The sequence below is a fragment of the Eubalaena glacialis genome, chromosome 9 (assembly GCF_028564815.1).
Source record: "Eubalaena glacialis isolate mEubGla1 chromosome 9, mEubGla1.1.hap2.+ XY, whole genome shotgun sequence".
Classification (NCBI taxonomy): domain Eukaryota; kingdom Metazoa; phylum Chordata; class Mammalia; order Artiodactyla; family Balaenidae; genus Eubalaena; species Eubalaena glacialis.
In genome coordinates, this window is record NC_083724.1 from 44891585 (window position 1) to 44903795 (window position 12211).

Consider the following 12211-nt stretch of genomic DNA (forward strand, 5'->3'; position numbering starts at 1 on the left):
TTCGTTTCTGTGCGAGGGCTTTCTCCAGTTGCGGCAAGCGGGGGCCACTCTTCATCGCGGTGCACAGGCCTCTCACTATCGCGGCCTCTCTTGTTGCGGAGCACAGGCTCCAGACGCGCAGGCTCAGTAGTTGTGGCTCATGGGCCTAGTTGCTCCGCGGCATGTGGGATCTTCCCAGACCAGGGCTCGAACCCGTGTCCTCTGCATTGGCAGGCAGATTCTCAACCACTGCGCCACCAGGGAAGCCCTATACATCATTTTTTAAATTGAGGTCTAGTTAAGTTACTATGTTGTGTTAGTTTTAACTGTACAGCAAAGTGATTCAGAGATATATATATTTATATATAACTACTTTTTCAGATTCTTTTCCATTATAGGTTATTATAAGATATTGAGTAGAGTTCCCAGTGCTATACAGTAGGTCTTTGTTGTTTCCTATTTTATATAGTAGTGTGTGTATATGTTAATCCCAAACTCCTAATTTATCTCACCCCCTGATTACACATCATTTAAAAAAAAATTATTTATTTATTTGGCTGCACTGGGTCTTAGTTGCGGCATGCGGGATATTCGTTGCCACGTGCAGGATCTTCAGTTGCGGCATGTGAAATCTTTAGTTGAGGCATGCAAGATCTTTAGTTGTGGCATGCGGGCTCTTAGTTGTGGCATGAGGGATCTAGTTCCCTGACCAGGGATCGAACCTGGGCCCCCTGCATTGGGAGCATAGAGTCTTAACCACTGGACCACCAGGGAAATCCCAATGCATCATTTTTAACAGGTATAGATATTCGGGTTTCAAGGGAGAAAACTTCTTCTTGGTCTGTTGTGTGCCCTCCAAACCAAGTCATTAACCACCTCCCTCTGGACTCCAAGGACCCTTTATTGGGACAGCAGGGAGGAGGCTAGGAAGAAGGAAAGGGATACTGATATTTACTTAGGGAGTACTGATTATGTGTCAGGTATTAGCTCACTTAAACCTCTGCACAATCCCCATATGGTAGCTGTTACTTTTTTTTTTTTTTTAATAAATTTATTTATTTATTTATATTTATTTTTGGCTGTGTTGGGTCTTCGTTTCTGTGCAAGGGCTTTCTCCAGTTGCGGCAAGCGGGGGCCACTCTTCATCGCGGTGCACGGGCCTCTCACTGTCGCGGCCTCTCCCGTTGCGGAGCACAGACTCCAGACGCGCAGGCTCAGTAGTTGTGGCTCACGGGCTTAGTTGCTCCGCGGCATGTGGAATCTTTCCAGACCAGGGCTCGAACCCGTGTCCCCTGCATTGGCAGGCAGATTCTCAACCACTGCGCCACCAGGGAAACCCTGGTAGCTGTTACTTATCTTTAATTTCCAGATAAGGGAACTGAGCTTCACGGTTAAGTGCTCAAAGTCACATAGGTAAGGGTGGGACTGGGATTTTACCCAAGATCTGTTTGAACAACTTGTGTGCTTTTGCCACATGGCACCCGCCAGGTCTGAAACAGTTCAGTGTTGAGTTCAGGTAGCTTACCATGATGTCTGTAACCAGATTATTGATATTAACAGTGAAGTGCCTTAGCTTTTCTGTATATATAGTTTTACATATATCATCTGTTATTCTCCTTCTACAGTAAAACATTGTAATTCAGCCTCCACTGAGGTTCATTTGAAAGGGGAGTGGAATGAAGTTGACCTTTGCCCTCTGATGAATTTCACAGCATCAAAAAGATATCAGAGGGAAGCTTTGCATTTCTTCCTTAACAACGTCTATTGTGCAGTGTTTTATTAGTGTATGTGTATTCAAAGTTACTGCGTATTCTAAAGGGTTATAAAGATGTGTTTCTGGGAACAAATATCTAATGTTTTACCCTTAGTGATGTTGGGCATGTTCTTTCAGTGTATTTGTGTCTCAAGGGGTTTTATGAAACATGCTCATTAGCAAGCGGTGGTGAAATGGAGAGGTTGGCTCCAAAGTTTAACAGAGGAAGCAGCTCTCAGGTGGCAGGGGCAGTCGGTGCAGGTGAAGGGGTGTGTTCTGGCATCAAAATGAAGAAGACAGCCAGGGCAGAGCTAGACTGGAGGGGTGCAGGGCTGTAATAGAGACAAAGAGGAGAATTCCTCACCTGCTTCTGCATGGTCACTATTTCTTTATTTGAGTCTAAGTCCTCCTTCCTTGGCTCCTAGAGGAACATTTTGTCCCTCCAACCATGTGACCTTACCAAGAAATGCTTGCGTTTCTGCGGTTCGTGTCTGCTGGGGGTTCGTGTGGCGCGTCACACACCAACCATGAATGTGCTGACAAATGACCAGCTGCTCATTGAATGTCATCTGATCTACCTTACAAAGATCAAGTCTAGGGACCTCTTACCCACCCTCCTCCCCTGTTTAAATGAAACAATAATTTAAATCATCCCATCAGGAGGATGTAGAGACATAGTCAATGTAGAGAATATTAGGCAATTCTGGAAAAGTTGAATTAAATCCGTAAGGTTAAGTAATGCTAAGGTTAACGGATCACTTTATGTATATTTCAGCTTGTTGGGTTTCCCTTTCCTTCCCATCCTCCTCACCCCTTTTAACCTCTTCCCACCACATTTTGAGTCCTTGGAATCTGATGGAGGAGAAAGGCCGTGTGGTGACAGGAGGAATCAGCCCACCAAAGTGGAGGTGACCCAAATGTAGATCCCCCACTAGCTTGTGTCTCCCTTCTTTTCTTAGTTTTTCTTCCAAGATAGGCACCAACGTACCCTGGAAGGGAGACAAGAATAGGAGGGGGAGGTGACGTTGAGACATACCATCTTTGATTTGTAGATTTTTAACAGAGAACTTTGGGGGTGATGGTTATCTGCATTTCATTTAACCTGGTGGTCCGTGTCTCTCATTAGTCACGGGAGGATTAAGAACTAATGAAACGGACTTCCTTGGTGGCAAAGTGGTTAAGAATCCACCTGCCAATGCAGGGGACACGGGTTTGAGCCCTGGTCCGGGAAGATCCCACATGCCGCGGAGCAACTAACCCCATGTGCCACAACTACTGAGCCTGCGCTCTAGAGCCCGCGAGCCACAACTACTGAGCCCACGTGCCACAGCTACTGAGCCCGAGAGCTTAGAGCCCGTGCTCTGCAACAAGAGAAGCCACTGCTATGAGAAGCCCGCGCACCGCAACGAAGAATAGCCCCCACTCGCCGCAACTAGAGAAAGCCCGCGCGCAGCAACAAAGACCCAACGCAGCCAAAAATAAATAAATAAATTAAAAAAAAAAAAAAAAAAGAACTAACGAAACACCTGGCTTCATCCTGGACTGTCTGACTCCCTTTAAGGACGAGGTCTCCGTGCAGACATTTGGAAACAGCTTGCTTGGGGTCAGGTATATTATTAAAGTCTGTCCATAAACAGCAAGGTCTGAGTCTTGGTAACCCATGGCAAGATTCCTAGACACCAGTGTCAGGCTGGGTGACTTCCAGGACCAAGAAAGAGAGGACCTCCTTTCAAGGCAAGAAAACAGCTGCACTCTTATTGCTAAATGCAAGAATTGTTCATTAATAGCCTGACAGGGGAGAGTTGCTTCTGGCTGCAGGGCCTCTTTGCTTTAATCACTGGATTTAGGATTAAGTCAGTAATGCTTAAACTGCAGAAAAAGTTAGTGCCATGAAAAAAAAAAAAACACGCCAGACTTACATGTAATACCCCATAACGCATGATGTGCAGGTTCCTGGATCGTCTGGAAAAAAATTATAATAATAAAAAATCATCATCATCAAGAGTTCATCATTTGAAAAACCAAGCTTTGGAAAAGTTGTGGCTTGAGACAAATACTTGTGGGATAGTTTCATGAAATATACTGTCTTGAATAGATTGTACCATTTTTAATTAGTAACAAGATGTACGCTAGGATGTATCTTTATCAAAGCTAGTAAAATAAGAGTTCTCATAAGAACTTGGCCCTGACTTTCAAGGAGGAATAGGCCCAAGCTACTGGGTCTTCAAATTGCTGATCAAGAATGACCTACAGGAAGAAACTCCTGGCCACTACCTAGGTGAAGGCATCAAGCACGTCACACACACATTTGGAAGGGGCTGCAAGCTTCCAACCACGAGTGGTGGGTTTTTCATGAGTTACCCCAAATGCCTGCCAATGTGAGGGAGTGTCGTTTGGGAAGCTCCTTTGAAATCTGGACAATTATTTTTTTCCAATACAGTATCCACATTGTGTTCTGCACTTCACCACCCTCTTAAAGAAACTGTCCTGCTCTCATTAAACACAATGATTCAATGTGTCCCTGTTGGCTCAGAGGACTCTTTCCTACAGCTTTCAGGGGACTTAATGAGACAGAAAGGACGTTGAGAATCACTGACTCAGTCTATTTCCCTCCCTCCTGTCCCTCCCTGAAAGATGCCAACTCCCAGATTCAATTATTAAGACAATTCTGTGCCTTCCTCTGGCCTGCAATTCTCATGAGTAACAGGGTTACCTCCATTAAGTTCTTTCTGTGATCTAACCTACACTCCACTTCTGCTCTTTTCATTCTAAAAGGAGATGGAAAACAATTGCTCCTTTTGGAAACATTCCTCTTGGTATATGAGGATTTATGTCACCTTTAACTTTATTTAAACGAAATAAAATTATGTCCTTTGAACTTTGTGCCTAGTTTTCCTTCCTGATCTATTCTAGGCTTTACTCTGGTTTTCAAGAAGTCTGCCCCTTGGTGGTAGAGTCAGCCTCACCCGCATCTTTAGTCAGACTTTCATCTTGGGTCCTCCTCCTCGAGGTGCTGCAAGACGATACTACTGTGTCTCACACATACTACGACTAATGCATGTGCCAAAGTTATAGTGGAGAATTTCTAGAAGAGGTTCTGCCATGTAAGCAGGGATCCTTAGAACCTTCTGGAAATAGCCTAGTGATGATATAGGCTGGCCTGGGAACTGGGCTACCTGTTTCTAATTTGAAGTTTTAACCCTGGCTTACCCGTCTTGTGAACTCGCGTAAGCGTCACTATTTTCTGGGTGCTGATTTCTGCAGGTTGGATAATATGGCTGCTAAGCCTCCCCGAAAGTCTAAGATTCCGAAGCTGAGTGTTGCAGGAGTTGGCAAACTATGGCCCACTCGGGGGCCAAATCCAGTCAGGCCCCTTTTGTTTGCATATTGTGTATGAATGCTTTCATGTTATAGCATCGGGGTGGTTGCAATAGAGTTAGAAAGTATTTACTATCTAGTATTTATTTACTTTACAGAAGATATGGGCCGGCCCTTGGCTGAAGCACTGTTGGCTCGTGACTTTGTCATGTTCGCTTCTGTTAGATAACACAGGTGTAAATGTTATTATCTTAATAGCTGGTCCCAGAGTTCCTCTAAAGGAGAGAACTGTCTGTATTTAGGAAAATATCTTGCTAAGCTACTTGGGATAGAAGTTTAATCGGAAGGATTAAACAAGAGCCAAGACAACCAAGGAGATAGCCAGGCCCTTCTGCAGGAGGCCATGGTTTGCTCATGGGAGGGAAATGGTTTTTATGTCTGGGTCAACGTGGTTTGCTATAGGGTGACTAGAGCAGGACAGTGAAATGAATCATAAACCAGGGAAATTAAATGGAATCAGGAATCTGAATTTAGAGGTGCCATGAGAAGAAAAGCTCACTGGAATTCTTAGAATTCTTGGGAGAGGGCTTTATGCTTCTCCAATCCATTGATTGGGGAATCTGAATTCATCTTAAGGGGGTGCAAAGGTCCCAATGAACGCTAGTGGTTCTACTGGGTAAGTTTATTTCCTGCTACTAGTCTGTGCTTGCATCTATAGTCTTCTCAGTTCTGCTCCTAAATAAATTGCTACTACTCGGCTTGCATTTGGCCAGCTTTCCTGTTCCCTGCCTGTCCCCCATGAACATATTTGACTCTGACAGTTTTGCTAATTTGGCAAGGGCTGGGGAAATTCTAATCCTGTTCTCTAATGTTCTGGCCATCCCTCCCATCTAGGAACTTAATGAGTTTGCTCTCTGCTCCCTTAAGCAGGTCACTGATGAAAATGTGAAACAGAACCAAGCCTCAGAAATGTGCATACCAATGTAATCTCCATTCCAGGGACTTTTCCAGCCCAGTTGCACAGTGAATTTGGTACCTTTACAACAGTTTGCATAAAGGAATAAGGCATAGAACAGGAACTCTGTCTTATAACAGCTCATGAACGCCCACTAGTCTTTCTCATTATTAACAGTTCTAAAGCATTAAGAGTTATTTAGAAAAATTTTTCTACCGCAGAAGATCCACAAGTCAAACATCAGCTAAATGGATTTAGCTTGACCACTGAGAGGCAGCTGCTATGGGATTAAGGAAAGGTAACAATTCCAAACCTAGAAATTGACTCTAAGTCAAGTTGGCATTTGGTTGGTAAGGAGGGCTTAAGGAGGAAGGTGAATTTTCCTGACCTCTAATATGTGTGTGTGTGTTGGGGTGAGGGGTGAGGGGGTGGTGTTTGAAGAGTGTAAACAAGCTAGAATTGTTAACTGTCTTGGAAGCTTTACCCAAAACAGGGTATTTAAATAGCTCTGGTTATTTGATCTTGTCAAACTTTGAGCTGAGAGAGCATATTTTGAGGAGGGATGGGGCAAGTTCAGACAGAATTCAGAGAGTGAGAGACTTCCACTTTTAGAAAAAAAGCCTTCAGAAACAGCCACTGGCTTCAGCTGCTCACATCCCAGCTAAGGAGAATGTGCGAGCAGATGCCTTGTCAAGATGGGGATACAGCCTTCATTTCTTGAGAAAATTTGTTTTATTGTCTCATTTTTATGGGGTGGGGTGAGTAGGACTACAGCGTCCACTCTGTCTGGACAGAGCTACGTGATTCTCTGCGTCACCTTTCCACTGTTTCCTTGGAGACCAGCAGGGCTGGAACTCACCACAAATGCCCTGTCCTCATGGAGACATTGACTCCTGCTGTCAATGTCACCTTCAGTGGTCAACTTACATTCTCTGACATTTTATTTTGTTCTCAGTAATACCTATAGCCTTCACCATTGAATAGGGGTGGATCAGGGCCACATTAGGAGTTCTGTACATCCTACTTACAAACTGTATTGGAAAAGAGATATTTTAAACTTCAGATGGAACTGAACATTTAAAAATGTCCGGAGAAAAAAATCTATTTTTATGGTTTACGTAAACTTTGAGTCACGTAATTAAAAATACATACAAGCTAAAATGACTCTAATTTGCTTTCTCTAAATTTATGTTTCTTATTGTATGTTTCTTTTTCGTTTGAGGGAGACAGAAGAAACTCGGTGCCTCAAGACTAGCCTTTTATCGTATAATATCTAGATATGCCAGAATTAGCCAGGGATTAGATATATTGTTTAGGCAGAATTGAGTCTCTGTAAAACTGTGGGGAAAAGTTAATGTCAAGGTGCTCCTAACTTGCCTTGGGCTATTTCTCTCAAAATACATTTTTAGGCTTCTAGGACTTTGTCCATACCCCGTGCTAGCCAGGCTTCCCTCTACTACTGCCTATTGAAACCTGTCTGTCCCATGTCCCATTACTGCAAAAACCTACTAGGTTACTGCCTGGAATGCTAGACTAATGGGCATGTTAAACTTGCAGTCTTGGGAGGCTCCTAAGCTCTCACCTACCTCAGTCTCTTCTCAGCTGTCCTAGACTCCTTAGGGTCCTTCTACCTTGGCCTCTTAGGCCACATCTGTGCCATAAAACAGCACCCACCTCATTGTAATTCAGCATACCTTAGAGGCTTGCTTTTCTCAGGTGATCTCGACATTTTTGGCTCAGTCACCTTTCCAGGCCCAATCACCCATACCCTAGGCTTGACCAAACTTGGGGCTTTACTTGCCTTCCCAGTGCCTCCCACACTCAGGCAAAGCATTAGACCAAACTGATGCTCCACCCATACTTTATAGGTTTCTAGCCCCAATAACTCTCCGAGCTCCATAATATCACAAATCAAAAGCAGTAATCCCCATATTTTTTTGAAATATGGTTTAAAAAAAATTAGCAGGTACCTGCAATGCATATATGTGTGTGTGTAAATTATTTATATGTACTGGTGCATGAATATTTTACATACATTAAAAAGGCATGCTAGGGCTTCCCTGGTGGCGCAGGGGTTAAGAATCCGCCTGCCAATGCAGGGGACATGGGTTCGAGCCCTGGTCCGGGAAGATCCCACATGCCGCGGAGCAACTAAGCCCGTGCTCCACAACTACTGAGCCTGCTCTCTGGAGCCCGCGAGCCACAACTACTGAGCCCGTGTGCCACAACTACTGAAGCCCGCGCGCCTAGAGCCCGTGCTCCCCAACCAGAGAAGCCACCGCAATGAGAAGCCTGCGCACCGCAATGAAGAGTAGCCCCCGCTCACCCCAACTAGAGAAAGCCTGCGCACAGCAACGAAGACCCAACGCAGCCAAAAAAAAAAAAAAAAAAAAGGCATGCTAAAGTAGAACATTTAAGAGAATAACCTAAAAATAATTTTGAATACAAGTTCTATATTTTTCTGTAGCCCAATGGATTGTCTTGCACACTTCTCTTTGAAGACCACTGACTCAGGTGACACCTAACCAAAAGCCACATCTGAGCTAATGAACTCACATGTTAAACTTCCAAGAATATGTCTTACATTTGGTTCCTTAAAGTTATAATTGAAAGGAGTGACTCTCTGATGGGTTCACTCATATGCATATATTTATATATAAGGACTCCCTGCACTTGGCTTCTGGCCCTTATTTACAGACAGACTATATAATTCTAATCAGCTTGTTCACCTAGTACTTTTGGGGTGGAGGAAAAGTTGAAAATATAGACATGAATGAATGTGTTTGAGTGATAGGGCTAGATTCTACTTTCTCCACCTTTCTACCACCCACTACAGCTTTAGTACATAAATTTATTCCCAGAACAAACCTTCTAGATGAAAATAACCAATACTTACGTCCCTGCAAAAGACAGCCTAAAAGTTCATCTGTTGGGAATAGGCTAAAAAAAATCTGGTACATTTGTACAAGATGGGCTAGTACACAGCCATTAAAATTTTGTTTCTCAAGAGTGTTTAAAGACATGAAAACATTTTCAAGATAGGCTAGGTAAAAAAGGATGATAATCCATATCTAGATACATGTATAATCTATCTATCTATCTATCTATCTATCTATCTATCTATCTATCTAGATACAACTTTACCAAAAATCAGAAGAAAAAGCTAAAATGTCAATAGTAGTTATGTGTGCTTTATTTCATTTATGTGTCTGTGTATGTTTCCATATTTTCCTAATAAATGTGTGTTATGGAATTAATTAGAATCAAAAATGCTATTAAGGGAAGAAAGAAAGTGCTCAGGTTATGAGTTCTAGGGGTCATTTGGGCCACGTGTTTGGAAACACTCTCCTCCTACAGATCTCCCCCAAGGGACCTGGCCTTTGGTTCTGCTCTTCATTTTCTGTCCCCTTCCTGCCTACTTCTGTTTTCTCATCTTTCCATTTTGTTCCTCAGCATTCCCTAATTCTACATCACTGGGACAAGACTGACGTTCTTCCATGGGGTGTGGTTAAAACAGTGGCAGATGTTTGTGTAAACTCCTTTTAAAAAATTCACTTTTAACATGAATTGTTTTTCTGATAGGATTCTGTAAAGGAGGCAGATGACTAGGAAATGGGGTTGTTCTTGGCTCTGTCTCAGACTCCCTAAGTGGGCTGGGGCTGTCACTTGGGCCAACCATTCTTAAACCACCCTTTATGAGCACCTGCAGCCTTGTTGGAGCATCGGCAGAATGTCCGCCCCCTACTGAGATGCACTTGCTCCCTTTGAGGAGAGAGACCGCATTACAAGCAGCCAGTACTTAAATTGTTCAGGGAGATAATTAAGTACATTGTCAATAATGCATATTATCCCAGAGTAAATATGTACTTAGTTACTGCACAGTGCTGTACAAATTTGTAGGCGAGTCACGGAAGTTCTTCAGTCTACCCAAGGAAAATGAACTGGGTTAAGAGATTTATATGCCCAAAGAATGCAACTAATTATAAGCCTAGCACTAGAAAGTACATAATCCAAACAGGCTTTGCACTTAAAATTGCTTCAAATAGGGAACACTCAAATATGAAATGGACCCTCTGACAGCTTTGCCAAAGCAGAAGATTTTTCTGGAAGGTTCAATGGTGCTGGGATACAAAGTATTTGGTTAGGGGGACTGTTGATGGTTTTCAGTCACTTTGTCCTCAATGGTGTCCAAGGACAATGAATAAATATTTGAATTGGCAGTAAGGCAAATAGTGCAGCTGACAATGGGGCACGGCACACTGGAGGGACACAGTAGTAGAAGAGACATGAATAAATAATCTAAATCATTGTCTACAAATGTTGGCTAAAGAAGGCTCAGTTCTCTGTTGGACTTTAGTCTTTACCAAGTCTCCTGATTCCAACAATGGAATAGCATAATAGGCAAGCTGTTTATGGATTTTCATCCTTCTCTAAATCAACTAGCTGGTAGAAGTGATGGCTGAATATACACAGCTGAGTTCCTATGAGGATTGCTCACTACAGCTGTAAGTTCATTCACTTATTCATTCGTTCTGGAGCTTACATTTTAGGGGGAAAACAGACAATAAAAGAAAAAGCAGATAATTATTAGAATGTAAATATAAATCTTCAATGAATGTATGAACATGGCTGGTTCATACATTCATGGAAGTCTAAAATGCAGACTCCATGAAGACAGCTTGTTTTGTTTTATTTTTCTGTACCTTAATACCAACAGTATTGCCTGGCACATAGCAGATGCTCCAGAAATAGGCATTGAATGAAGAAGGAAGACGTAAATAAGTACACACATTCAGATAAAGGGTTAGAAGTGATGAGACTAGAGTGGAGAAGGGAAGTGTTAGATTGGCTAGTTGGGAGAGAGCCTTTCAAGAATTGACATTTGAATAGAGATTGGAATGGTAACAAGGAGTTAGTCATGTGAAGTTCTGAGGGCAGAGTGTTCCAGACAGAGGCTAAGAAAGCTTGATCTGTTCAGGGAACGTCAAGAAGGTCAGTGGGGCTAAAGGGAATAAGGAGAAAGGGAGAGAGTCAAGATATGAGGCCAGGTTCAAGGGCAGGATGAGATCAAATATGGTCTTCTAGGCCAAGGTAAGAGGTTTGCATTCTAATCTAAGAGTAATGGGAAGCCATGAGAAGCTGTATTAGAAAATAACTTATTTTACTGTAAACATGGTTACCTTTATTAAATCATGCAAAACCACAATTCCATGTAACACATTTGAGAAACACCCTTTTAAGGAATATACTAGAGGGAAAATGATTAGAGATAAACTAAGACTGTGGCTGCAGTCATGAAGGAAAATAGATTTGGGGACTTCCCTGGTGGTCCAGTGGTTAGGACTCCGCACTTCCACTGCAGGGGGCACGAGTTTGATCCCTGGTGGGGGAACTAAGATCCTGCTTGCTGTGCAGCATGGCCAAAAAAATCAGATTTGAGAGAAATTAAAAAGATAGAAGAATAGATGATAAAATGTGAGAGGTAGGGAGGTAGGATGATTCCCTGACTCTGGCTTGAGCACCTGGGTGGATGGAAAAGGAGGAGAACTCGGCAGTGAAATGACTTAGGAGCAATAAACACATACTTAACGGAAAGCAGTCCATACACTGCTTTTCGTATTGTAAGGAGTATATGCAGAAAAGAAAGACAATCCTTGCTCTCAAGGAGTTTGCAATCTGGTAAGGGGACAGCAATTAACAAAGCTAATTAGAGAAGACATCATGATGTGGCAAAATGTAAAATAGATGAAAAAACCTTTAATCTAGAGCACTGCAGAAATATTTGTTTAGGGCCAGAGAGAAACCCAGTTATGAATCCACTCTCTTCCCCCTTAATTAAGCTTTTATCTCTCTCTTTAAATGGAGAAATTCAGAGCATTCTTATTATAGTTAGGGTTGCCAGATAAAATACAAGACTGAAATGGGAACCCAAGGACTACAGTGTCAGTGTAAGGATGAATTAAGAATAAACTTGCCAGGAGAAGAGGACAGAAAAAAAATCATCCTGGTCTTAGCCTTGGATAGATTAAAATATCAACAGCAAACCTCCTCTGAGAATTTGTAACCACAAACTGGATATTACATAGAGTTTTTAATCAGAATTTATGTTATCTATGTGTTCTAAAACACCTCAAAAGGCAAACTCAATTTAAACTAGTTCCAGGTAGGTAGTATCCCTAGGCAATTGGAAGAAGCAAATGCAAATC

General features: G+C 42.6%; 1 protein-coding gene across 1 annotated transcript in view; it reads right to left on the minus strand.

Annotated features, from left to right (window-relative positions):
- The window catches only part of PCSK5 (proprotein convertase subtilisin/kexin type 5), a 451917-nt gene that overhangs the window by 43238 nt on the left and 396468 nt on the right, over positions 1-12211 (minus strand). The window contains exon 25 of the mRNA XM_061200330.1: positions 3652-3694. Coding sequence (XP_061056313.1) covers positions 3652-3694 — 43 coding nt within the window. The remainder of the gene's footprint in view (positions 1-3651; positions 3695-12211) is intronic.